Raw genomic sequence first — 27,235 nt, 5'->3', positions numbered from 1 at the left:
TAACTTCTGTAATTAATTATTGACTTAATCTCTGTATATTTTATTTTAACCAATATCAATATTGTATTCACTTTTATAATTTTGTTACCCTCCTAGCATTTGATTGCTGTAAAGGGGTAGATGTAACTTTTCTTTACCTGATTGAATAAATAATAAATTAAGCCTTCCTTGGTAAGAGGACCCCTTCGTTCCCCTCACCAATCTTGTTGCCCTTCTCAGTACATACTCAAGCAACCCTACATCCTTCCTAAAATGGAATTATTTAACCATCTTGAAATTATTTAACTTTTCACTCAAGAAGAAAGCAACCCTCAAGGCTCTGTACTCATTGCTGCTTTATTTAACATAAAAATAAACACAATAACAAAGGACTTACCTCCAACAATCACTGGCACCTTGTACACTGATGACTTTAGTATCACTTGTTATTTCCCAAAATGCAAATGATTGACATGATTGACAAAAGAAAGACAATTATAGAGATGCAGATCCAAAATAATGGTTTTTGCATTACACTTCAAAAAACTGTTGCAATACATTTTTGTAGGAAAAATAAGTTACACCCAGCTCTGGATTTTGATTAGAAATTCAAGTAATACCTGTAGTACGTAGCCTTTGTATTCTAGGGGGAAAACTTAATTTCCTTGAATGCATAAAAGCCCTTTGAACAATTGTATTAAAAAGCTGAATATTCTAAGGGCACTATCTGCTACAACTTGGAGAGCTAATAGATTTATACATCTGTATCACATCTTAACTCAATCACATCTATAATTCTGCTTTGCTGATGGCTTGATCCTATACTCACAATTCTTTGTCTTGTTTTGAGTGGCTATCATACAGTTCCCGCCCAGAGTTTATGTGCTGGAGCTTATGGATCTCCACTACATCAGTGTAGACAAACACTCCTTTTAAAAGATTCTACAAAAATAAAAGGACAACCAAATCATCCAATCTACATACCACTCTTTTTTCCAAATTGGGAAAATGTATAATATAGAACTTATCTGTCTGTAAATTATCACATAGGCAGGGCCACATTAACACTATGGCCAAATCGGCCATGGCTGGGGTCTCACCCAAAGAGGGTCCTCATTTTCAGGGTAAATATTTTTTAAAGTAGTGATAAAAATTCCTAATACTGTAATAATAATAAACCAAGAAAATGTGTAATATAAAACATATACTTAAACTTAACTTGTTAAGTGTTTAATTTTTATTCTTATACTTTTGTATTGTACAATAAATAAGTTAAAAGTTTCTATTATTATTATTTTTATTGTTACTTTATTTTTCAAGTCAAAAAATATAAAACATTTTTGACCTCTTATTTTACATTTTTATCAAGGAATTATTATTCACAATATAAATATAAAAACCTATGTAGGATTTGTATTTATATGTATGTGCAATTTTATATATATATATATATATATATATTAAAGGGGCCTCTCAAATTTAAATATGGCTGGGCCTATTTCATCCTTAATCTGGCCCTGCATACAGGGATACATCTTCAAGACCTTCTCATCAAATGGCCACTTGACCTCTCTATTATGATATCACTCTAATACTCATGCAGTTTCCGCATGAATGTATCATATTCTGCCATGTGACTTATCACTACTAATGTGGAGGAAAAATATTCTCCTCCAACAAACATTCAGTAGTTTTATGCTTTATCACCACGTAAGCTCGGTATACTCCAATTTGCATTAATGCTTCAAAATCTGGAAGTAGCATTGTTGTGGCTGTGGTCCAATGTCATTATATCCAAATTTCCAACATCACCATAGCCAGAAGTCTTCCAGTTACCATGCTGAACTTTAAGTGATAAAAATAGTCTTAATGTATATTTGGAATAAATCTCTATCTGCACAGTATCGTGAATACTGACCCAGTCAGTGCAGTCCAATTGCATAGCAGAGGAAAAAGCACATAATGATAAAAAACAAGTTATCATCTTTTGTTGGATTCCTGGTTGAACAGGCATCACAGGACTAAACTTGCAGACAAAGATGGAAAATCATCAGATCCTATTGACTTTTCCTTTAATATACTATTTAGTGATTATAAGTTTATTATAAAAAAAATATTGTATTGCAAAACCAATACATAAATCAAAATTTATTTTTATGAGTCACTCTTCTAGCATTAGCATTAGTAGAGGCATATGATGCAAGAAAGCAAGCTTATTCAGCATCAGCCAAAAAAAAAAAAAAAAAAACAACCACTACTCCCATTTCACCCCTCCGTTCGTTCGAAATACCTGTCCAGCTGAGCCTTAAATTTATTTAAGCTATCAACTTCAACAACAAGCGATGGGAGTCTATTCCACAAACCAACTGCCCGCTGGCTAAAGGCAAATTTCCGCACATCTATCCGACATCCGTCCTTCCTCAATTTGAATTTATGCCCTCTCAGGTGATTATTCTGAGCAAGAGGAAGAATCCCATCGGCATTGAGCATGCTCAAGCCATTCAAAGCCTTATACACCTCTATCAGATCACCTCGCCGATGCCTAGTCTCCAGGCTCTGTAATTTGCAAAACTTAAGCCTTTCTTCGTAAGAGCAACCCTTTGTTCCATTCACTAATCTTGTTGCCCTTCTCTGTACTCGTTCGAGCAGCCCTACATCCTTCTTGAAATGAGGCCTCCAGACCTGTATACAGTACTCAAGGTGTGGCCTGACCAATGCCTTATACAAGGGAATAATCACATCCTTATCCCTGCTAGAAAAATTCCTGTATATCATTGACAAGACACCATGAGCTACTCTTGCAGCTCGTCTGCACTGCTCAGAGAACTTCATATCTGCCTGCGCAATTACCCCCAGGTCCTTTTCATTCTCTACCACTGTCAGCGTAGTACCACAGAGTTGATACGTTGATCTGGAGTTACTGTTTCCCATATGTAGTACTTTACATTTGTCAATGTTAAACTTCATTTGCCACCTCTCAGCCCATCTGCTCAACCTTTCCAGATCCTGTTGCAGCAGCATAGTATCAGTAGTGTCCTTAACAACCCTGCCAACCTTGGTATCGTCTGCAAACTTGGACATTAAGCCTGATACACCATCATCAATATCATTTATAAATACAGAAAACAACAATGGACCCAACACTGAACCCTGAGGAACTCCACTAATAACATTAGTCCACGTTGAGCAGTGTCCATTGATTACCACTCTCTGTCTTCTGCCACTCAACCATCCCTTTATCCATAGCAGCAATTTGCCTCCAATGCCACACTTCTCCAATTTGTGCAGCAGTCTTCCATGTGCAACAGTATCAAAAGCCTTTCTAAGATCCAAATATATAATATCAAAGTTATTCCCTGCATCCAGTTCTTTTGTGACTACATCATAGTATCCAATCAAATTGGTCAGACAAGACCTGCCCTTAACAAAACCATGCTGTGTCTGAGCTATAACTGAATTCTTGTCCAGATGATCCTGCAGTGCTTCTTTAACCAGTGCCTCCATTAATTTTCCTGGAACAGAAGTTAAACTAACAGGTCTATAATTACTTGTGTCAGCCTTTGATCCTCCTTTGTGAATTGGGGTTACATTTGCACATCTCCAGTCCATGGGTACCTCCCCTGAGTTCAAAGAAGCTCTCATAATTATGGCTAGGTGTTTGCTTACTTCCTTTGCTGCCTCCTTTAATACAACTGGATAGATCCCATCCATCCCTGGTGCCTTTTTTATGTTTATCCTCAGCAATTTCTCCTCCACTTTCCTCTCAGTTATTAGAAAATAATCTAGCTCACTGCCAATGTTTACTTCACCTACGACATTCCCCTTCCTGAATAACTCCTCATGTGTGAATGTAGATGCAAAATACTCGTTTAGATTGTTAGGCACCTGAGCAGGATCCTCAACTGTTGAACCATCAACATCCAGTGGACCAATCTGATTCATCCCTTTCCTTCTTGAGTTTAAATAGGTAAAGAACTCTTTTCTGTTTTTCTTTGCGTCCTTTGCCAAGGATTTCTCATAATCAGCCTTTGCCTGCCTAATCTCCTTTGTGACTTGGTTACAGACCAACTTATATCTATCATAGGCTTCCATGTCACCCATTAATTTGTATGTATCCCATGCATTTTTCTTCTCTGCCATATGTCTCATTAGTTCATCTGACAACCATTTAGGCCTGAACCTTGAACAATATTTCTTGGTTGGTATGTAAAGCCTGGTAGCTTCCAAGATTAGTTCCTTGAATGCTTCCCATTTTGAATTTGCTGTTGGTAACATCATCAGTTGGTCCCACTGTATAGAATTTAAATACTGTCTCAGACCATCATAGTCGCCTTTATGAAAGCAAAAACCCTTCCCTTTGCCTCTGATGGTAGTTACCTCCTTGAGTAAATCCCACTTCAGCACACTGTGATCACTGCCACCCAGTGGTTCCTTTATCTGCAGATTCCTAATGCATGAAGAATCACTACTGATAATCAGATCAAGAGTATTACTCCCTCTAGTTGCCTCCCGAACATGCTGGTGTAGAAAACAATCATCCAATAAATCCACAAAAGCCCTGCTAGTGTGTGAGTGACCAACCCACAAATTCCAGTCAATATCTGGGAAATTAAAATCCCCCATTATAAGACTCTCTGATTTACTGGCCCATTCTATTTCCCTGTACAGTATCTTATTATACTCATCAGAGTCATTAGGCCTATAGCACACTCCTACTCTCAATTTTGATTTACCTATGCTTATGTCACACCAAACTGACTCGACACTGCCCTGTCCATCAATGTCGACTGGCTTCACTTCCTTGGATTTTGTGTTTTTTAACTAATAGCATAACCCCTCCTCCCCTCCTGTCCTGTCTATCCTTTCTATACACATTGTACTCCCCAAATTCCAGTTCTGCATTCCTTATATCTGTGTGACACCACGTCTCTGATATCCCAACAATATCTGCCTTTGATGTTTTGAGCAATACCTCAAATTCATCAAATTTATTTACTAAACTCCTAGCATTGGTGTACACGCAAGTATACCTGCACTTGTTTCTATTCTTAGCTACCCTAACACAACCCATGTGTTTACTTGTATCACAATGACTTCCAGCAGTCTCTGAATTATCCTGTATCTTGTTTTTCAGGCTTCTGCTCATTCCAATAGAAGCAGTGCAAGAATCTCTTTCACCTCTGCCAGTGGCTACTGTTAATCCATTAGTCTTTGTCTCCCCCCAAGCTAGCAGTTTTCCGACCCACCTAACACTGCCTCGATAGCATCAGCAAATATTCTTGCACCCTTTCTATTTAAGTGTATCCCATCCCTGTAGAAGCAATCTCTCCTGTTAACAAGTACATTCCAGGCTGAAAAAAATTCTACCCCTTGAGCCTTGCACAATCTTTCCAGGGCCGAATTGATCGACAAGGCTCTCATCATATACTCCCTCCTATCGTGTCTGGGCAGAATTGCAGACACTTTCAAATTTAACCCTACTTCACGGCTTTTTTTCAACAGTGACCTGTACTTGTTAAGTAATTCCGCTGGTCTCCTACTCTTAATGTCATTAGTGCCAACGTGTACAACTATATCACCTTTTGTGCCCTTAAAAGATGATATCTGCTCTACAACGTCATCAACCCTTGCCCCTGGCAGACATACCCTGGTCCTGTTCCACCTATCCTTTTTACAAAGCATGTTCCCCGTTTCTCTGACAATAGAGTCACCAACAACTACTAGTTCCTGTGGGACCAGCGCATTCTGCCTTGGGGGCTGCCTCTGTGTTGCAAGATGACCAAGTGCAAGCTCTGGCGTTGATGTGGGCAGCTGAGAGCTTGATGGGCCCCTCAATTTATTTCCTTCGAGGGCATCCACCCTGTCCTTCAAGGTCTCATATAGGCCCATAACAACGCCGAGTTGTCGCCTAATTTCCTTGCACTCCTTGCATTGTGCACACACAAAGACATCCTCCATGGCAGTATCATGTCCCGTACCCGATTGCTCCACAAACATCAAGCAAACAGTGCATCTTAAAAGGCTGTGATTCAGAGGGCAACTGCCCCCCTCAGTTCTCCCCTGAGTCACAGCACTCCCATTAGCTTGAGCCTTTTGCTTTGCTGCTCTGGTCAGAGTCATGATTTCGATTTAAATGTCAGTAAAATTACAATTTCAGAACAAAATTAAAACCTTAAACTTGTATCTTAACACAGTTATAACGCTATATTTATTTTTCAGTATCGAGTGTTATCTACGAGTTCCCTTTATATAACTTCCGTATCAAGTATGTATTAATTATTTGTTACGTTTGTACTCTAAGTCGTTATATATATATAGTTAAAAGAACTATTTAATTGACAATGAAGTTTAACAAGATAGATTATGGCTGAGAAAATATAGTCCATATTTTGCACATAACTATTGCTGCCACCATATGAAAAATAAAGCAATTAATTTACAAAGGAATAAAAAAAAAGTAATAATTAAAGAAGGCCCGCCTCTACCATAGAAATAACTTGCCCAGAAATTGAAATCTGCAAGATTGATGCAATGCTGCTACTGCCTATATTACACAAGAAGACTATGGAAGCTTGTCCGGCAGACAAAGCAAACTTTGAAATAAGGAAGTGATAAAGTGTAAATAAAGAAGATTGAAAGATTAAGAGACAACAGGTGTTATTTCTTCATGCGTATGCACCCAAAATATTGTATTTTCTTAATGAACTGCTGAAAACCAGCCAAGCATTCACTTGTAGCCCTATACAACTTGTAATACAAGGTGATCCAAAAATGATAGTCAATAATTTAAAGGTGAAAAGTACAAACTAAAATAAGCAAAAAAAGTCCCAGTGAACATTGGGCTGCAAATGAACCATTTTCAAGATAATGCACATTTTCTGTTAAGATTTGCCACTGACTATGGTAGCACTAGTTTAGCAAAAAGCTGTGAATCCTTTGCTAAGGGTGGTTTTAGTAAACACAAGATAATGCATTTTTAATATTTGGTTTCAACACCACAGGATTTTACAAATTTTACACGTTACATGATGTTACAAAAGGTGTTCAAAATGCATCCATATGCAGCTTTGTAGTCTTCTGTGCATTGAATTTCGAATCCTCTCAGGCATTCCTGGGTCATTTCTGATTTGCTAAAAGACTCCTTCAACCCAACGCTGCAATTCCTCAAACTGTGTTAATGTCAAGTGTACACCAAGCTTTTTACATGATCCCAGATACAAAAATCCATAGGATTTAAGTCTGGTGATCTGGGAGGCCACATTACAGACTCGCCTCTACCTATCCACCGTTGACCATACCTTCTAGTTAGATACCGAGTCACAACTCGAGCAAAATGTGCTGGTGCACCATAATGCATAAACCACATGTTCTGGCATTTCTGGAGTGGAACATTATTATCATCAAGCAGGTCTGGAAGAACATTCTGCAGGAACTGAAGGAACAGCTCTCCTGTTAGCCTGTTTGGCAGAAAGTTTGGTCCAATTAGATGGTCTCATAGTAGTCCTGCCTAGATATTCAACGAGAAACGTTGCTGATGTCATGACTCATGAATTGCATTAGGATTTTCGTCAGATCAAACGTGACAGTAATGAAAATTAAAATTACCATCATGAGTAAACCCAGCTTCATCAGTAAATAAAATGTTGTTTAAAAATTGGGTCTTCAGGACACACTGTTGTTGCATCCACTGGCAGAGGTTCACTCTGGGAGGATAGTCTGTATTGCTGGGACCTTGTACACGCTGGATATGGTAGGGGTACAGTAATTGGCGATGTAAAATCCGTCACACACTGATATGACTCAGTACACGCTCTTGCAGAGCAACCCTCCTTGTCGAAATTCCTGGATTTTGTTCTATTCTTTCTAAACACCCTTTCCTAAACATCAGGTGTTATACTTCTGGGCCTGCCTGCTCGTACTCCATGTTCTCTAAGGCATTGATGTACCCTGATGAATGTATGCCTGATGGGCGGCCTTCGGCTGGGAAATGTTTCTTGGTACAAACATGCAGCCTCTAGTGCACTGCTGTTGGCTTTACCATACATGAAATGCATGTCCGCATATTCTTTGTTGCTGAAGCCTCTTTCCATGTTGACTATCTTTTGACAAGTACTGGTATGCCTGCTACATCTCGGAGCATTGAGAGAGGGGAAAGGGAGAGAATGACCATAACCTAACCTAAACAAACAAGTCAGTGGTGGATCCCAACTAGAAATGTGCAATATCTCAAAAACGATTCACTTAAGGACCCATGTTTACTAGGCTTTTTTTGCATATTGTAATCTGTACAGTTCACCTTTAAATTATTGACCATCACTTTTGAAACACCCTGTATGACCTGCAAACCAAAGAATATACATACTTAATGCAGATGCAGCCTTAGGGTTTTTGGTGTCCCTAGGCAGAAATGGATTTGGCACCCTTGAGGTACTTTTATTAAATATTATAATAATGTAATTTTGAATTTCACTGCCCCCAGACATTGCCGCATCTATTCTCTGCTTACCAGGCGTACCATGTTCTACTGGCACTGACTTAATTGAACAAGCTAAGAAATACTTGAACTTAAATACAGTGAGCCCTCTTCAGTCTAACATAAGAAAACCAAATACAAAATGTAAATTTTAGATGTAGACTAAAAATAGCAAATTGACTAAGCAGAATCTAATGCAATATGCAAAATAAAATAAAATTACAACATCAAACTGATAAAGAGAAATAATCTTTGAGAAGAGACATAAAAGCATCTCTGGATTCAGGAGAAAGAGATCCCTATGGATTGGAGATGTGCCAGTGTCTCCCCAGTTTACAAAGGGGATTCAAATGGTGAAGTGAGTAATTACAGAACCTTAAGCTTAACTTCTGTTTCAGTGAAAATAATGGTGACATTTGTTAAAGAGGTAATGCAATTAAAGAGGTAAAAAAAAAAAAAATTAACAAGTTACCCTTAGAGAGAGAAACAAAAGTAGAAGGGAATCATCAAGAAAGAAAAGAGTGATGATATCCAGCTCAGAACCCTGGGTGTGCCAAGCCCATACTCACCATATGTGAGCCCTGGGGTACTATGTCCTCTCTCTCTCCAAAAAAAACCAGTCTAGATTAACCTGTATCAGTTGCAAACAACACAGCCTGGAGCACCCTTCACAAAAATCCCACTATAAAAGACTCAAATCAAAGATAGAATCCTAGATCAAATTCTTCATCTCCACAATCAATAAAGACACAAGACTCGTATGGAAAAAAAATTTGATTACTTAATGGAAAATGCTTGCAGACCTTGGCTTTAATATTATATTGGAAAGGCCAAGAACTATTTCTAACCATTGGAAATGGAAAATACAACAATAAAATCTTTTTCCAACAAGTTGGCTTCAAATCATTCAACAAGTTAAAGCTCATTCTGAAAATGACAATAAAATCAATTTTTGGCTTCTGTTCTCTTGCACAAATAGCACAAATTCACACCACTGAATCCTTATAATCCCTAAATAAAACATCCAAAAGTACCACTGGACCAAATGGTATCCATTATGTCTTGTTAAAACATGTAAATAAGTAAGATAAGAATGCCTTTTTAACAGTCTATATTTGGATCTTTTTGGAAAATACTTCCATTCTTGTTGTCACTCAGTAGGCAAAGCCTTTCCAAAGCCAAGAAAGGATCACTCTCTGCCAATTAACTATAGGCCCATATCAAATAAGCTGTTTAAGTAAAATCTTAGAAAATATGGTCTCCAAGCAGCTTATATGGTTTGTGGAATCTAAAAATGTTACTATTGTTGTCCTTGCTGCAGTTTGTGCATCCAGTGATGCTTAGTACTATACATATTTACACTTCTTGTATTGGTAAAAGTAGCTTTGACACACACACACACACACACACACACACACACACACACACACACATGCCGACCGGGCTAGCCGAGTGGGTAAAGTACCTGCCCGGCAACCCAAAGGTCGCTGGTTCAATTCCCGCCTCGGGCTTGGATCAAAGTACTGCAAAAACCTTGGGAGGTGCAATATGGCCACAGAAGCCGATGCGCCAACAACTACCAAATCAAAAAAAAAAAAAAAAAAAAACACACACACACCGTTATTATATGTAGTCCATAGTAAAATTAGTTTTTATTATCAGAATATCATATGTTTCTTTGATCAGTATATCTGTTTATTTTTTGTCTAAAAAAAAATAAGTGCAATGTAATTTTTTTTTAAATAACTAAAAACAAATCTGTTCTTGGTTCAGTTTGCTTTAGTAAAGGACAACATTCTATTAGTTATAAATAATGCTTAAAAAAACCCCATTGGTACAATAATATGTATATATTTTATTTATTTATTTATTTTTTAATTTTCAGATTCCTGAGTGTCAAAAAATGGCTCCTAAGAAAGCGGCAACAAATTGAACTTGCAAGAAAAAGAGGCTGGAAAGGATACTGGGTGTGCTTGAAAGGCACCACACTACTTTTTTATCCATGTGACAATAGAGATGGTAGAGCTATTGACAGTACGCCTAAACATCTTATTATTGTAGATGGGGCTATCATGCAACCTATTCCAGAGCATCCTAAACGTGATTACATCTTCTGTCTTAGTACTGCATTTGGTGATGCCTATCTCTTTCAAGTATGGCTTGTTAGTTTTTTACATCTTAATAATTAAATGATTTACAGTATTTGAAATTGAGGTTGATTCATATAAAAATAGCTAGGTTCTAAATTATAGAAAATATAAATGCTGTTTCTTTAGAGTTTGCTGGAAACTCTCCATTGTTATTATTCTTTAAGTGTATAATGGACAAAATAGTGATTCCGCTGCAGTGAATTGCAATAGCATGAAGTTTGAGCTGCTATTGTAATTCTTTATTTGAACATGTAAGGAGATAAAAATGGCTGAAGTTTATCATTGCATATGAGTTCATCAACAGGTAAATAATACAATTTATATCAGAATTGGTTCTATATATGTTATTTTTGAACAGCTCCCCTTACGATCTCCAGCTTTTTGAAAGTCAGAAGTTGGTAGCTGTGACTATTGTCACAGTGGTAATAACTAACAAGTAATAGTCAGCAAGGGGAACTATAGGAAATTTTGGAATTGGTGAAAGAAATAAAAGAGGCGAAAGACTTGTGGAATTTGCAGAATCTCAAGGATTTTGTCAGTAATGAACACTTTTTTCAAGAAAAGAGTGAACAGAAAGTGGACATGGAAGAGTCCAAATGGATTAACAACTAATGAAAGCGACTTCGTCCTCACTGCTCTACCTGCAGCTTTATTCAGCACACCGAGCTGAACATTCTGACTTTGCGCCAGTTTACACAGACAGTTCGAAGTCGGAATCATATGTGGGATCTGCCGCTGTCTTTACAGACAGCACTACATCGGACCAGATTCCTTCTGAATGTAGCATATTTACTGCAGAGCTGCACGCTGTTGAGTTAGCCTTGGATCACATTAGTGAATGCCAATACCAACGGTTCATTTTATACTCCGATCCTCTAAGTGTTTTACAGGCCTTAATAACTGTGAGATATAATTCTCATCCAGTTCTGTCTAGCATTCAGCAGAAGATTCACTTCCTCCATGAACGTGAATATGATATCCGCTTCTGCTGGATTCCTAGCCACGTTGGGATTAGTGGAAATGATTTGGCTGACACCGCAGCCAAATCAGCAGTTCCCAGTAATAATCGCTGCCTGTTAGTCCCCTATACAGACTACAGGCAAATAATACACGAGAAAATACACTCCCAATGGCAGGATTCGTGGAATAGACAGACTGCGAATAAATTATATGATATAAAGCCTGTAATTGAACCGTGGCAGTCTAGTCTGCGCAGGAATCATAAGGAGGAAGTTGTTCTTGCTCGGACCCGCATAGGACATAGTCATTTGACTCATTCATTTTTGCTGAGGGCCGATGACCCTCCTATGTGTGAGTCCTGTGGCACAGTTTTATCCATGAGACACATTTTAATTGATTGTCCAGATTTTAGCAATATCCGTTTTACCGCTTTTAATCATCTGACTGAGCCGTATACACTCAGTGAGATTTTATCCGACAATGACAATGTGTCTGCTGTTTTTAGATTTTTAAAATCAATAAATATTTTTGCTCGTATATAAAATTTACATTTTTCTTTTATATATTTGTTATACCTTTGGACATAGTGACCTAACTAATTAGGTCACTTAAAGTTTAAACTTTTTTATAAATGACATGGTCTTGGCACATTATAGCCTTAGTAGCTAATGCGCCAATAAAATCAAAACCAACCAACCAATCGTCCTCACTGCCAGAAGATATATTGTGAATGATGTTACTGTCCTGAATAAGGTAAATGTTGGAAGTGATCACAGAATGGTAAGATGTACACTTGATATAGATGTAGGAAAGGAAAGGAAAAAAATTGACTCGAGTAAATAATACAAAGGTCTTTGAGATAACAGAAGAGGAGAAAAAGCAGTATGTACTGGAACTTAAGAACAAGTTTGAGCTTCTGCAGACTGCTCAGGACCAAGATATCAACGAGGAATATTACAACTTTCTGAAAATGATAAAGCCCAAGAAACCTATAGGGAAAAAGAAATCCAAAGAAGAAAAAATTAGACAAGAAACACTTGTTATGATGAACTGAAGGCGAAAAATGAAGAGCAAGATAAACACTGACAAGGAGAAAATTGAGTATACTGAGTTATGCAAAGCCATTAGAAAAAGTCTCAGAGAGGACATAAGAAGATTTAACACAAGAAAAGTAGAACAAGCATTAAGGGAAAACAAAGGATTTAAATCAGCAGCCATGAGCAGTAATACAGAAAGATAAATAATACTGAAACTGAAGAATAGCGATGATGTATATATAAACAGCAGAGAAGGCATAATTCAAATAGCAGAAGACTACTATAGAGAATTATACAAGGAGCGAGGGAATGATGCCAGCAGTGGGGAAGATGGATTACAAATTAGCAACACATACGACATACCCGATATTCTTCCCGATGAGGTAGAACATGCATTGAAGAAAATGAAGAATCAGAAAGCCCCGGGGGAAGATGAAGTTACTGTAGAGTTGTTAAAATTGGGAGGAAGAGACATAACAAAAAAACAGGCAAGACTCTTCACAAAGTGCATTAGAAAAGTTGTGACGCCTATGCAGTGGAATAATGCAGTCATAGTTTTGCTGCATAAGAAAGGAGATAAATCAGAAATTGGAAATTATAGACCAATTAGCTTGTTATCCCACATCTACAAGTTGTTCACAAGAGTCATTACTAACAGATTAGAAAGAATACTTGATGAGAATTAACCGAAAGAGCAAGCTGGCTTTAGGACACGATTCTCAACTATGGATGTTTGTTTGTTTGTTATTTAGGAGCATTAGCAACTAAGGCCATATTGCTCCGGGGATATGCGGTGGTCATTCCTTGACCTTTCTGCATCCTCTGTATTTGGTGGCCATGGGCTCGAACCCCGGTCTAATCAAGAAGCGTGTGCTACACACTGCTGCTCCTGCCCACCTGGCTATGGAGGCGCCTCTCAACTATGGATCACCTTCACGTAATATCGCAGCTAATGGAGAAAGCAAATGAATATAAAACACCATTATGCATGGCATTTGTGGATTATGAAAAGGCATTTGACACCATACAGCATAAGGCAATGTTTCGGGCACTGGAAAGACGAGGCATAGATACCCCACATATTATGATTTTGAAGAAAATATATGAGAATGCTACCTCCTTTATTAGACTAGACAAAGACAGTAGGAAATTTAAAATCGAGAAAGGAGTTCGACAAGGAGACACAATATCTCCGAAGCTGTTTACTGCTGCCCTTGAGGAAGCTTTCAGAAGATTAGACTGGTCGCAGAAAGGATTCAATGTGAATGGAGAGTACTTAAACCATTTACGATTTGCAGATGACATTATGGTCATAAGCCACAATCCCAAAGAATTAGAGGAAAGTCTTAATCAGTTATGCACAGTTAGTAAGGATTTTGGACTAAAGATGAATGTGGCTAAAATAAAAGTAATGATGAACAAGCATGCCACAGAAAGGGAAATAATGATTGAAGGAGCAGTAATTGAAAAGGTGGAGTCATATACTTATCTGGGACAAGTTATTAGCTGTAATAATGATAAATGGATGGAAGTCAAGAGAAGAATAAATTTTGAATGGATAGCATTCAGGAAATATAGTCACATACTGAAGAGCAATATCCCAGTTTGTCTGAAACGTAAAATAATGAACCAATGATACTCCCCACCATGACTTATGGAAGTGAAACTTGGGCACTCATCAAAAGAATGGAAGAGAAGGTGAGAACCACACTGCGAAGAATGGAACAAATTGTATTGGGAATCAGACTGTTAGACAAGAAGAGAAACACATGGATTAGGCAGCAAACTCAAGCAAAGGACATTCTTATCAAAACTAAAGAACTAAAATGGTCTTGGGCAGGACACATAGCTCGAAGACATGATGACAGATGGACTAAGAAAATAACAGAATGGTACCCAAGAGGAGCTAGAAGAAAACCTGAAAGACAATGGTGGAGATGGATAGATGAAATTCATGAGTTTGTGGGTAGTAAATGGATGGCCAGTGCTCAAAACAGAAGGAACTATAAAGTTGCTGGAGAGGCCTTCATCCTGCAGTGGATTGAAAATGACTGACGATGATGATGCTGAATAGTCAGCATGGCTTTTGCTAAAACAGATCCTCCTTAGATCTTATGATCAAGGCTGAGTCTGCAATTTGCAATGCATTTCTGCAATTTGCAATGGAAGAAGGAGTACCACAAGGGTCTGTACTGAGTGCAGCCCTTTTTTTCCGTTAGAATTGATTTCATTACAGAATTCCCAAATACTGTTGAGGCTCTCAGAACATGAGATCTATTGAATATCAATTTCAGTCATCCTTGAATAAACTACAAAAGTGGGCAGTGTTCAACGGTTATTGTCTTTCAAAGTGGAAAGCTGTTTCTATCACTTTTGCAGACAACATAAGTTGCATACAGATCCTGAACTCCAGATGTGCAATCTTACCATCCCGATCAATCTTGGATTAATCAACAGCAAGTTAAACTTCTTTGAGCACATTAAATCTGTATGTACTACATGTCTGAAAAAAGCTAAACATACTAAGAGTTTTATCTTCTCTGTCTTGGATCATTTCAGCTTCTCTTCCACCTGAGTATAGCAGCTTTTCAGCAAAACTACATGCAATAAAATTAGCTTTAGAAAATCTGAGTCATTGCCCATTTTGAAAATATATAGTTTACACTGATCCTCTCAGCTCAATTATAGCAATGCAAAATTTCTCCTGTAAGGGTTCACCTTGTTTCAAACAAATCAGGAACCTGCTATTGCAAATTGAAGAATATCTTCAATTTGTGACCTTTTGTTGGATTCCAGCATATTCAGGGATAAAGGGGAATGAACCTGGCTGATAAAGCTGCTAAAAATCCATTAACTTTAGATTTAACTTCTGTCCCTGTTCCAGCCTCTGACTATAAGTTCATCATACAAGCAAGCATGCCTTGCACAATGGAAAGAACTGTGGCACACCCAAACCAGTAATAAACTTTATCAGTTGAAACAGGACGGGACCCAAAAATTTGGCACTCTTAATTTTCAGACAGTGTGATGAGAAGAAGTGGTACTCGCACAGGCAAGAATATGACGTACTTATCTGACTCACCTCCATCAACTCACATGCGACCTCCTTGGTGTCCACATTGTTCAGCACATCTGACAGTCAAACACATTCTGATTAACTGCTCCTACTATCAACAAGACAGAACTTCATTCCTTCATTCTGTGTCTAATCTCCAAGAATCAATGACATTACAGCATGTTTTTGGTAGTATCAATTCTGAACACGGTTTTTAAATGAAAAGTGAAGTGGTTATGCTTCTTAGCTATTTTATAGTGCCTTTCCATGAACAGGCACTATATGCCATAGCCACAGCAGCTCATGCGCCATTAAACACCCATAGCACATGCACATACACTGATGTTGCCAAATAGTGTAAAAGCAGGCTACTTAAATTGTGTAATCTGCTCATACATCCCAAATCCTATAAAATGCTACAAATGTCAGAAATATTGGCAAAATGCCAATATTTCTGACAAGTTGCTTTCTCTCAAGTTGCTTTTGAGGAATTCATGTGGTAAGGCCAGAAACCTGGAAGGTCTTTCACACCGTGGCTAAAAGAAGCAAACCAGAGATTGTGATGCATTCCCACCACTGGAGCCTTTGAGCTCAAACTGCCCTGATATGCACAAGTCTGATTGTGACACTTTGTATCCTAAAAGGTTAAAAACCAGCCAAAGATTCAAAACATTGCCTCAGGGGCATTGCTCTCAGGAATGGCACACTGGTGCCAATCGCAGTTTTGCACCTCCCCAAAAATATTTATATATTTTGTTGTACATTTATTTATATAATGATAATTAATAACAAAAGTAATACAATTATAATTATTGACAATGAAATTTACATAATTAACTAATAAGAAGTATAAATTAAAAATTAATCAGAAGAGAAACAATGAAGCAGTAGCACTGTGTTCCTGTGTGCTGCCAGTAAGCAAAATAAAATTTGCCACCACTCTAAATGTTCAATACTGATAAGCGCTAACCAATCAGAAAACGATATCAAAAAAAATTTGGCACCCTCCTGAACTGTCGCCCGTAGGCAGCGCTAACCTCACCTACCCACTTGCGGCAGCCCTGCAATGAAGTAAAGGTTACACATACAAAAGTATTATGTTTATATATATAAATTATAAAACAAAGAAGAATGCAATAATATCATAGTAAAAAACTAAATAATGTTTATTCTTCTTGCTTTTCTTATTGAAAAATTGTTGACAATTTCAAAAAGATTGAAACTGGAAACAATATCCTTTTCATTACTAATGAGACTCAAATTTGTTAACCTTTCTTGCATCATTGTGGATCTTAAATAGTTCTTTACCATTTTTAATTTGGGAAAAACATGCTCTCGATGCGCTATGGTCAGAGGAAAGGTGAGAAATATTCATATTGCAATAGAAATATTGGGAAACAGCAAGATGATCATTTGAAAAAATATACTGTGACACATCATATGTTTCCATGTTTGGCTGTATAAAAATTGACAAATTTTCTATTTCTTCACCAAGTAAATGGCACGATGTCAGTTTCTTTTAAAGAAGTATTCGACAAGTCCATACAATGTTTAATTTTGGTTTCTTTATTTAGAGATGGAAATGAATAAAGGTCTGATAAAAAATTAAAACTATTATTATGAGCCTTCAATTGTTCAAATCTCTCTTCTATTTGTAATATTGTTATATCTAGTATGACAAAATAAAAATTTATTTTGTATGAAGCTTCGGGCGAATTTATAGTTTCATAAAGAAACAATGTTTTCTTTTTTCGTGGTCATATAATTGAGACTTCTGTAAATCTAGTTTCACATTCTATTTCATTAGTAATAGCTGTTGCTTCATTTAATATATTTTGAAAACCAACAATTGTTCTAAATTCTTTAAAATACTCACTAAATTCATGTAACATTTTTATGATTGTCGGTACAAACGTGTTTAAATTTTGCATTGATTTGCTAACAACATTGATTTTTGATAATATATAATACCTCTAAGGGGCTTAGAGGGGAACAGGCATTCTGTGTGTTATCAGACACTCAGTTTAAAACACTGATAGATCCAATATCTTTCTATTTCAGAAGATTTAGGAGAAGTCCGGTTGACCTGCCTCCCTAAAATCCAATTGTGCACACCTTCTCGATGGTAAGCCCTGTTACGTCACTTAGGTGGTAACGAACATGTAGAGTGGGTTCTCTTCAAGACGCCTGGTCAGCGTGAAGAGGAAAAGAACAAACTCTCCAGCACATGACAGCACAATGAAACAAATGGCCCTCAGTCCCCAGCGGCATTTACTCCCCCTCTTATGGCAGTGAGAGGATCAGAGTGGAAGCAGAAGGTGCTAAGAATATCTGGGTGCGATCCAGCTTGTTTGTTGTTTGTTATTTGGTTTTTAGGAGCATTAGCAACTAAGGCCATATTGCTTCGGGATATGCAGTGGTCGTTCCCTGACCTTTCCGCATCCTCCGTATTTGGTGGTGACTGGCTCGAACCCCGGTCTAATCAAGAAGCGTGTGCTACGCACTGCTGCTCCTTCCCACCTGGCTACGGAGGCACCTATGTGCGATCAGGTTGCCATTCACGGAAACTGAACTTGGCCTGTTACAACGTAAGATCACTCATTGGTGAAGACAGGATACTAGAGCTGGAAAAGAAATTAGAAAATGTAAATTGGAATTTCATTGGTTTAGCTGAAACAAGAAGAAGAAATGAATCACTTATAAGTTTATCAATGGAAATCTGCTGTACACCAATGGAAACAGTGAAAGGAGTGAAAGTGGAGTTGGCTTTCTGGTCCATAAAGATACAAAAAACAACATTTTGGAATTCAAAAGAACATCACCAAGGGCGTCAAGACTACTACTCAATATTTCTAAGAGGTATAAGCTAAAGGTTATAATGATTAATGCACCAACATCGAGCCGTGATGATGAAGAGGTCGAAGAAATGTACACTGAAATTGAGTCTTCTAGATGAACAGAAAACTGACTACACTATCATTATGGGGGACTTCAATGCTAAGGTTGGAAAGAGACAAAACAGTGCAGAAAGGGAAACTATAGGAAATTTTGGAATTGGTGAAAGAAATGAAAGAGGTGAAAGACTTGTGGAATTTGCAGAATCTAGAGGAATGTCAGTAATGAACACTTTTTTTCAAGAAATGGGTGAACAGAAAGCGGACATGGAAGAGCCCAAATGGATTAACAACTAATGAAATCGACTTGATGCTCATTAAAAGAAGATATATCGTGAATGATGTTACTGTCCTAAACAAGGTAAATGTTGGAAGTGATCACAGAATGGTGAGATGCACACTTGATATAGATGTAAGAAAAGAAAGGAAAAAGCTGACTGAAGTAAATAATACAAAGGTCTTTGAGATAGCAGAAGGGGAGAAAAAGCAGTATTACTGGAACTTAAGAACAAGTTTGAGCCTCTGCAGACTGCTCAGGACCAAGGTATCGACGAGGAATATTACAATTTTCTAAAAGTGACAAGAAACCTATAGGTAAAAAGAAATCGAAAGAAGAAAAAATTGGTCAAGAAACACTTGTCATGATGAACTGAAGATGACAAGTGAAGGGCAAGAAAAACACTGATAGAGAGAAAATTGAGTATACTGAGTTATGCAAAGCCATTAGAAAGAGACTCAGAGAGGATATAAGAAAATTTAACACAAGAAAAGTAGAACAAGTATTAAGGGAAAACAAAGGATTTAAATCAGCAGCCATGAGCAGTAATACAGAAAGACAAATGATACTGAAACTGAAGAATAGCAATGGTGTACTTATGAATAGCAGAGAAGGCATAATTCAAATAGCAGAAGACTACTATAAAGAGTTATACAAGGAGCGAGGGAATGATGCCAGCAGTGGGGAAGTTCGATCACAAATTAGTAACACATACAACATACCTGATATCCTTCCTGATGAAGTAGAACATGCGTTTAAGAAAATGAAGAATCAGAACGCTCCAGGGGAAGATGAAGTTACTGTAGAGCTGTTAAAATTGGGAGGAAGAGACATGACACAAAAACAGGCAAGACTCTTCACAAAATACATTAGAAAAGGTGTGGCGCCTAAGGAGTGGAATAATGCAATCATAGTTTTGTTGCATAAGAAAGGAGATAAATCAGAAATTGGAAATTATAGACCAATTAGCTTGTTATCCCACATCTAGAAGTTGTTCACAAGAATCATTACTAACAGATTAGAAAGAATACTTGATGAGAATCAACCAAAAGAGCAAGCTGGCTTTAGGACACGATTCTCAACTATGGATGTGCTTGTTTGTTATTTAGGAGCATTAGCAACTAAGGCCATATTGCTCCGGGGATATGCGGTGGTCATTACCTGACCTTTCCGCATCCTCCGTATTTTGGTGGTCATGGGCTCGAACCCCGGTCTAATCAAGAAGCGTGTGCTACGCACTGCTGCTCCTGCCGCCTGGCTATGGAGGCGCCGCTCAACTATGGATCACCTTCACGTAATATCACAGCTAATGGAGAAAGCAAATGAATATAAAACACCATTATGCCTGGCATTTGTGGATTATGAAAAGGCATTTGACTCCATACAGCATAAGGCAATATTTCGGGCACTGGAAAGATGAGGCATAGATACCCCATATATTATGATTTTGAAGAAAATATATGAGAATGCTACCTCCTTTATTAGACTAGACAAAGACAGTAATAAATTTAAAATTGAGAAAGGAGTTCGACAAGGAGACACAATATCTCCGAAGTTGTTTACTGCTGCCCTGGAGGAAGCTTTCAGAAGATTAGACTGGTTGCAGAAAGGAGTCAATATGAATGGAGAGTATCTAAACCATTTACGAATTGCAGATGACATTGTGGTCATAAACCATGATCCCAAAGAATTAGAGGAAAATATTAATCAGTTATGCACAGTTAGTAAGGATTTTGGACTAAAGATGAATATGGCTAAAACAAAAGTAATGATGAACAAGTATGCCACAGAAAGGGATATAATGATTGAAGGAGCAGTAATTGAAAAGGTGGAGTCATATACTTATCTGGGACAAGTCATTAGCTGTAATAATGATAAATGGATGCAAGTCAAGACAAGAATAAATTTTTGATGGATAGCATTCAGGAAATATAGTCACATACTGGGGAGCAATATCCCAATTTTTCTGAAACATAAAATAATGAACCAATGTATACTCCCCACCATGACTTATGGAAGTGAAACTTGGGCACTCACCAAAAGAATGGAAGAGAAGCTGAGAACTACACAGCGAAGAATGGAATGAATTATATTGGGAATCAGCCTGTAAGATAAGAAGAAAAACACATGGATTAGGCAGCAAACTCAAGTAAATAACATTCTTATCAAAACTGAAGAACTAAAATGGTCCTGGGCAGGACACATAGCTCGAAGACATGATGACAGATGGACTAAGAAAAAAACAGAATGGTATCCAAGAGGAGCTAAGAGAAAACCTGGAAGACAATAACGGAGATGGACAGATGAAATTCATGAGTTTGGGGGTAGTAAATGGATGGCCATTGCACAAAACAGAAGGAACTGGAAAGTTGCTGGAGAGGCCTTCATCCTGCAAGTGGATTGAAAATGGCTGATAATGATGAATACCATATTACAAGAGAACAAATAAATGTATAAGATTTGATTTTTGTTATTAATGATTTAGCCACATTTCTAGAATTATTATCACAGGAAATATCTGTATAGATATTGTACAGCAGTGCTACTCAAAGTGTGGGCCCTGGACCAGTGCCGGTTCATGAACTGTTCGCTACCGGTCCACGACTTGGAAATTTGTCATGGAAGTTACCAGTCTGTGACGATTTGTATTTTACAAAAGTATCAGTCCGCGCAGATTGGAAATAAAAGAAACTGGTTCTTCACCACAGATAGCTTGAGGAGCACTGGTATAGAGCATCATATATTTTATCACAGTTGAATTTAAAAAGTTTTATGCCATCAATTCTACGTTCCCATCGCGTTTCACAAATAGGTTTAAGTGTCATTGTTGGAAGTTCCGATTTTAAGATACTCCAATAATATGTTGATGCTGAAAATAAAACATAAATTTCATGTACAATTCTAAAATATTGACAATTTCTAATGAACATTTTGCACCATCATTAAAAACCTGAAAAAAAGCTCTAGGATTTATGTCCAATTTTTTTTTTTTTTTTTTTTTTTTTTTTTAAGGTCGTTATGTTTACCTTTCATGTTGGTTAGCTGCATTATCTGGCCATGCATGTCATGAATGTTGATATTTTCATCATTTAAAAATTCATTAAAAACTCTGCAAAACCAGCACCTGTTTTGTCTTTCACAGTGAAAAAAACCTAAAAAGTGTTCTTTAATTTCAACTTTTTTGATTTCATTATTTAAATTGAAAAACTGCACAACAAAAGTTATTTGTTCTTCATGGCCTACATGTGGGGTGGAATCTAATATGACAGAATAATGTTTACACAATTAAATTTTTTTAATAATAATAACATTTTTAGCTGTTTCCACATGAACAGAAATAATTTTGTTTTGGATCTTACTTCCAAGGTAATGAGGCATATTATCTTTTTTCCATTGAATTCTATTTACCTGCTCAACCATAACATTAACGAAATTGCATAGGGTTTCAATTAGTTTTAAAAAATTGCCATTATTGTGGTCGTATAATTTGTCATTATGTTCCCTTAAAGTTAACTTTTGCCTTGCCAAGTATTGAATTATATATATAATTCTCTCGATTACAGATTTCCATCTATTTTCCTCCAATTTTATTAAATTTTCGTTAAATCTATTAACCATAGTTGCACTTTCGATCTTCTTTTTTAAGTCTATCCATGATTTTAAACTTTTAAAATGCCCAAAACTTTTTTTGTGTCTGTCCACATTCTGTGACAAATGTCGCCAATAATTATAACCATTAAAACTACTGAATGTAGTAATGCTATCATTAGGAAACTTACAACAAAAACAATAAACTGAATTTTTTACTTATGTTTGTTTGTTATTTGGAGCATTAGCAACTAAGGCCATATTGCTCCGGGGATATGCGGTGGTCATTCCCTAACCTTTCCGCATCCTCCATGTTTGGTGGTCACAGGCTCGAACCCCCGGTCTAATCAAGAAGCATGTGCTACGCACTGCTGCTCCTGCCCACCTGGCTATGGAGGCGCCCTTTTTACTTATGAATAAACCAACCAATTTCTGTGTATTTTTACATGATTACTTAAAGGTTTGTGGTAGTAAGTTTTTGAAAATGAACTATTATTTACATCTTTAGGAAAAATAAAATATATTATTTGTATTGGCCCCTTTTCAACCAAAAACATTCTCATTTTATCTGTTAATATATTCGGCTATAAACCAGGCTCTTCAAAATCCTCAACTTGTAAAATATCATAGCTATTACGTTCATCTCTTCCAGCTTCAATATTTTGTGTATCATCAAACATAACACTAATCGTATCATCTACAAGTGATGTTGTTGACATATTCATAAAATTAGAAGGTGGTCAATTTGTATCTGATTTTGAGGCTTCTGATGAGGTCATACGAAAATATTTATATAAAGGACTCGTGACTTTCTTAAATTCTTCTTCTCTTGCTAATCTTCTTTTTCTATAAGCAGCTCCTTGAGGCTGTCAGAAACATTCTCTCAGATATTCCAGACAAGTTGTGCTGGCTGCCTGGGAGTCTAAAACGCTGATGGAACTGATATATGGGTGACACTCAAGTCAAGTGGACCCAATTTCGGCAAAGTCCAGATGGTCTGTGACAACCAAATCCTCTGCTCACACCTTCATGATGGTGGGATTGTTAGTAATCCTGGGTATAACTGCCATGCACAAGCACACCACCCAGGTGTGAACCATCAAAAGTTGGGTGCTGTGTGGGCCACACCACATGGAACAATGTCTCCCCTCTGTGTTACCAGGCAGTACTAGGTGGTAGATGACTCTCATCAAACAGTGCAATACCACGACTTTGCTTATTGGAAACAAGAAGTGGTGGAACCCATGTTTAGTCTCCAGAGCTAATTTCTGGTCAACCCTCTCCCATCTCTTCAATCTTGCAGTAGAATTAATGTCTTTTGAGGTTATGATGAACACCATGGCGAGATCCAAACTTCCTTACATTTTGAGGTTACAGCTCTAAAACGGTGTTTACAGGCCGGCTGCTAGTTAGTACACCAGACCGAACCATTGGTAACTCTCTAGGAGGCTTCCGGATCAGCTAGTGTATAATCTTGCTGCCTCTACTCTGCCAGATAGTGACTGGAGGGAGTCCAAGTAGTGCGTAAGGGGGAGGGGGATTGTCACATCCACGTTATGTCAAGGATCTGGGTATATTCTTACCGGATGTATACCATATACAAAAATTTCATTTTTGTATATGGTATACATTGCATGTCTCCCCCACACTTTTTCTTACTGTTGAATACACCATGAATTGTCAAACTAATACAGAAAACTTATCTGCGAAAAGATCTAAACCTCCCAAACACTTACTAGCTCATTTCAGAAACATACGTAGTCTCAGATCTAATCTCAGTGATGTCCATTTTCATTTACAGTCTGCCAAACCCCATGTACTTTTTCTGACAGAATCTCAGTTATCGGTTGATTCAACTACTGCTCATCTCAGTTGCCCAAATTATTCGCTGTGTGATTCCTTTCTATTCAAAGGTCGTACCTGTGCATATGTCCATTCCGATATTCCCTGTCGGAGATTTATTAATTTCGAATCTCCTATTTTCGATCTCTTCTGGCTTAAAATCTCTCTACCTCATTCTGTGAAATTCATTTGTTGTCTCTACTGTTCTCCCAATACCTCTAATCACTTGGAGCTCTTTGACTTCCTCTCTTTGCAACTTGATTTTCTCCAGTCCAACTTTCCTAACAGTGAGGTAATTTTCCTTGGTGATTTTAATGTTCACAATCCCAGCTGGCTTCCATTTTCTAGTCACGTAGACCCAGCTGGTTGAGATGCTGAGGCTTTTGCAATTACTAATGACCTCACACGGGTCATTCATTTACCTACCAGAATACTGGACAATCGTAACCATACAGCCAGCACTCTTGGTCTTTTTGTCATATTCAACCCTTCTAAGTACACGGTCAAAGTGAGTGGTCCTTTAGGCACCTGAAATCACAACTTGGTGATTTTCTCTTCTCCAATGGAGCCTTTATCGCCTGGCTATTTCCAACATCATGTTGTTTGGCATTACAAGAATGCAAAATGGGATGACCTGAGAGATTTTTTTTCCTTGGTTGGTTGGATTACTGTTTCAAAACTTTTGATGTCAATTTTTGCTCAGATCTTGTCAGTGAAATTATTCTTGTAGGAATGGAATCCTTTATTCCACATTCCACCTTAAAATCTCGTCCTTTATCTAAATCTTGATTTTCCAATAAATGTGCCTAGGCTGTTCAAGAGAAGAATGTTGCATATCGTAATTGGCTTGTTTCCAATTCTTCAGTTTATTTTTCTGCCTACACCAGGGCTCGCAATAATTGTAAAGCAGTTATTAATCAGTTCAAACTAGATTTTGAACAGGCTAAGAGTAGAAAACTTGCTTCTTGCCCTAATGGTAGCCGAGCATTCTGGTCTCTTGCCAAAGCTATTGGCTGCAACTTTTGCCCATCTCTGCTCCCACCTTTGTCAAAACAAGATGGCTCTATTGTCACTTCAGCCAAGGATAAATCTGACCTGCTAGCATTCCATTTTTCTTTCCAAATCATGTATTAATGATCTTGGTAAAACACCTCCCACCATTCCCAGCATACTCCATTCAATGCCTCCTGCTAATCTTCCGTCAAAAGGATGTCAGAAGGATTTTGACAAATCTTAATGCTAAGAAAGCTCTAGGTCCCCATGGTATTTCTCCAATTGTTCTTAAAACCTGTGCTTCTGAACTTACTCCTGTTCTTTGCCACCTTTTCTTACTTTCTTATTCCAAAGTGTTTTTCCTTCTGTTTGGAAAGATGCTCATATCCAGCAGGGTTCCTGAAAAGGGTGACAAATCTCTCCCATCCAATTATCATTCCTATTGCAATTACTTCTACTCTTTCTAAAGTAATGGAGAAATCAATTAACTGCCATCTCTTAAACTATCTAGAAACCTTCCACCTAATTAATGATCGCCAGTATGGATTCTGTCAGTGTCGATCCACTGGTGATATTCTGGCTTATGTTATCCATTTATAGACAAATTCAATGGAAAAGCTCGGTAAAACACAAGCAGTTGCTATTGACATCTGAAAGTCTTTCAATCGTGTTTGGCATAAAGGTCTTCTAAACAAGCTTCCATCTTATGGTTTGCCAACTGTTCTTTTTAGTAATTGATTATCCAGGTTTCTCTCTGACTGCTCATTTAGGGTGATGGTAGATGACTCTCTGTCTTCTAACTTATGCACTAATGCTGGTGTCCTCCAAGGTTCAGTTCTTTCCCCCGCTTTTTTTCTCTTGTATATTAATGATCTTATTCCATTGACCGGAAAGCCTATCCATAGTTTTGCTGATGTAAGCACATTGCATTCCACTTTCCAGTTTGAAAAATGTTGCCCTGCTCAATCAGCTTCAACTTCTTGAATATCCATTCCTTAAATGCCGATCTCCAGTGGGGCAAATACAACTTAGTTTTTTTTTTTTTTTTATGAAAACCCCAAACACAAGGAGTATTAGAACCTATAGTACTTAGTACCGTGCTTTGGTTGGAGGTTGAGAAGACAAGAGAAGACATTTGTTAACATTAGATTTGAACTTGTAGACCGTAATTTTCAGGAAATACATATGACGGAAGGTTGTTGCAGAAAATGACAGTTGAATGAATAAACGAGGAAGATGAAAAATTGGTTCTTTGAGTTTGAAGTTTGACATTAAATGGATGTTGGCTAGTGGCGGCACTTTTTTGGACTGTTTTGAAAGAGAGAGCAGGAATTATAGAACAAATTCAGAAGAACAGTGCCCATGGAAATATCTGTAGAAAAAGCATGCAGCAACAGTACGTTTATAAGCAGTGAGTGGAGAGACTCTGTTAGTGATGAGTCACTAATTAGCCTGACAGAGGTTTTGGAACCCCGACCCAGATGTGGGATCAATATTCCATGATAGGGCGGATTTGTGCTTTGTACAGAGTGACCAGCTATTTGGAAGAAAAGTAATGCAGAGAGAGAAAGAGAAAATCAAGTTTTTTTAGATGCAGAGGAAGCAATATTTGTAATGTGCTTGTGCCAAGAGTGATTAGAAGTCAGAGTAATCCCCAAAAGAGACGTAACAACTTGCTTAGAAATCAGAATGTCACCAAAGATAAGCATAGGAGCAGTAGAATCCTTTTTGCAAGATATAATACAGGACTGAGTTTTAGAAGGATTGAAATCAACTAAGTTGTCTTTGCCCCCACTGAAGATTGACATTTAAGGAACTGGTTGCAGATATTTGAGAAGTTGAAGCTGATTGAGCAGGGCAAGGTTTTTCAAAATGGAAAGTGGAATGCAATGTGCTATCATTGGCAAAACTATGGATGGGATTTCCAGTCAATGGAAGGAGGTCATTAATATACAAGAGGAAAAGAGTGGAGGAAAGAACTGAACCT

General features: G+C 37.6%; 1 protein-coding gene across 7 annotated transcripts in view; it reads left to right on the top strand.

The window, feature by feature from the left end:
* LOC150091454 (protein still life, isoform SIF type 1-like) overlaps nucleotides 1-27,235 on the top strand; it is a 1,372,582-nt gene that overhangs the window by 740,335 nt on the left and 605,012 nt on the right. For all 7 annotated transcript variants that reach the window (XM_090375616.1, XM_090375656.1, XM_090375640.1 and 4 more), the window contains one exon: nucleotides 10,338-10,605. In XM_090375616.1, coding sequence (XP_090231742.1) covers nucleotides 10,338-10,605 — 268 coding nt within the window. The remainder of the gene's footprint in view (nucleotides 1-10,337; nucleotides 10,606-27,235) is intronic.

The sequence above is a fragment of the Mastigoproctus giganteus genome, chromosome 1 (genome assembly GCF_048544385.1).
Source record: "Mastigoproctus giganteus isolate SK-2022 chromosome 1, ASM4854438v1, whole genome shotgun sequence".
Classification (NCBI taxonomy): domain Eukaryota; kingdom Metazoa; phylum Arthropoda; class Arachnida; order Uropygi; family Thelyphonidae; genus Mastigoproctus; species Mastigoproctus giganteus.
Note: the sequence above shows the minus strand (reverse complement) of the source record. Positions and strands in the feature narration are given on the sequence as shown.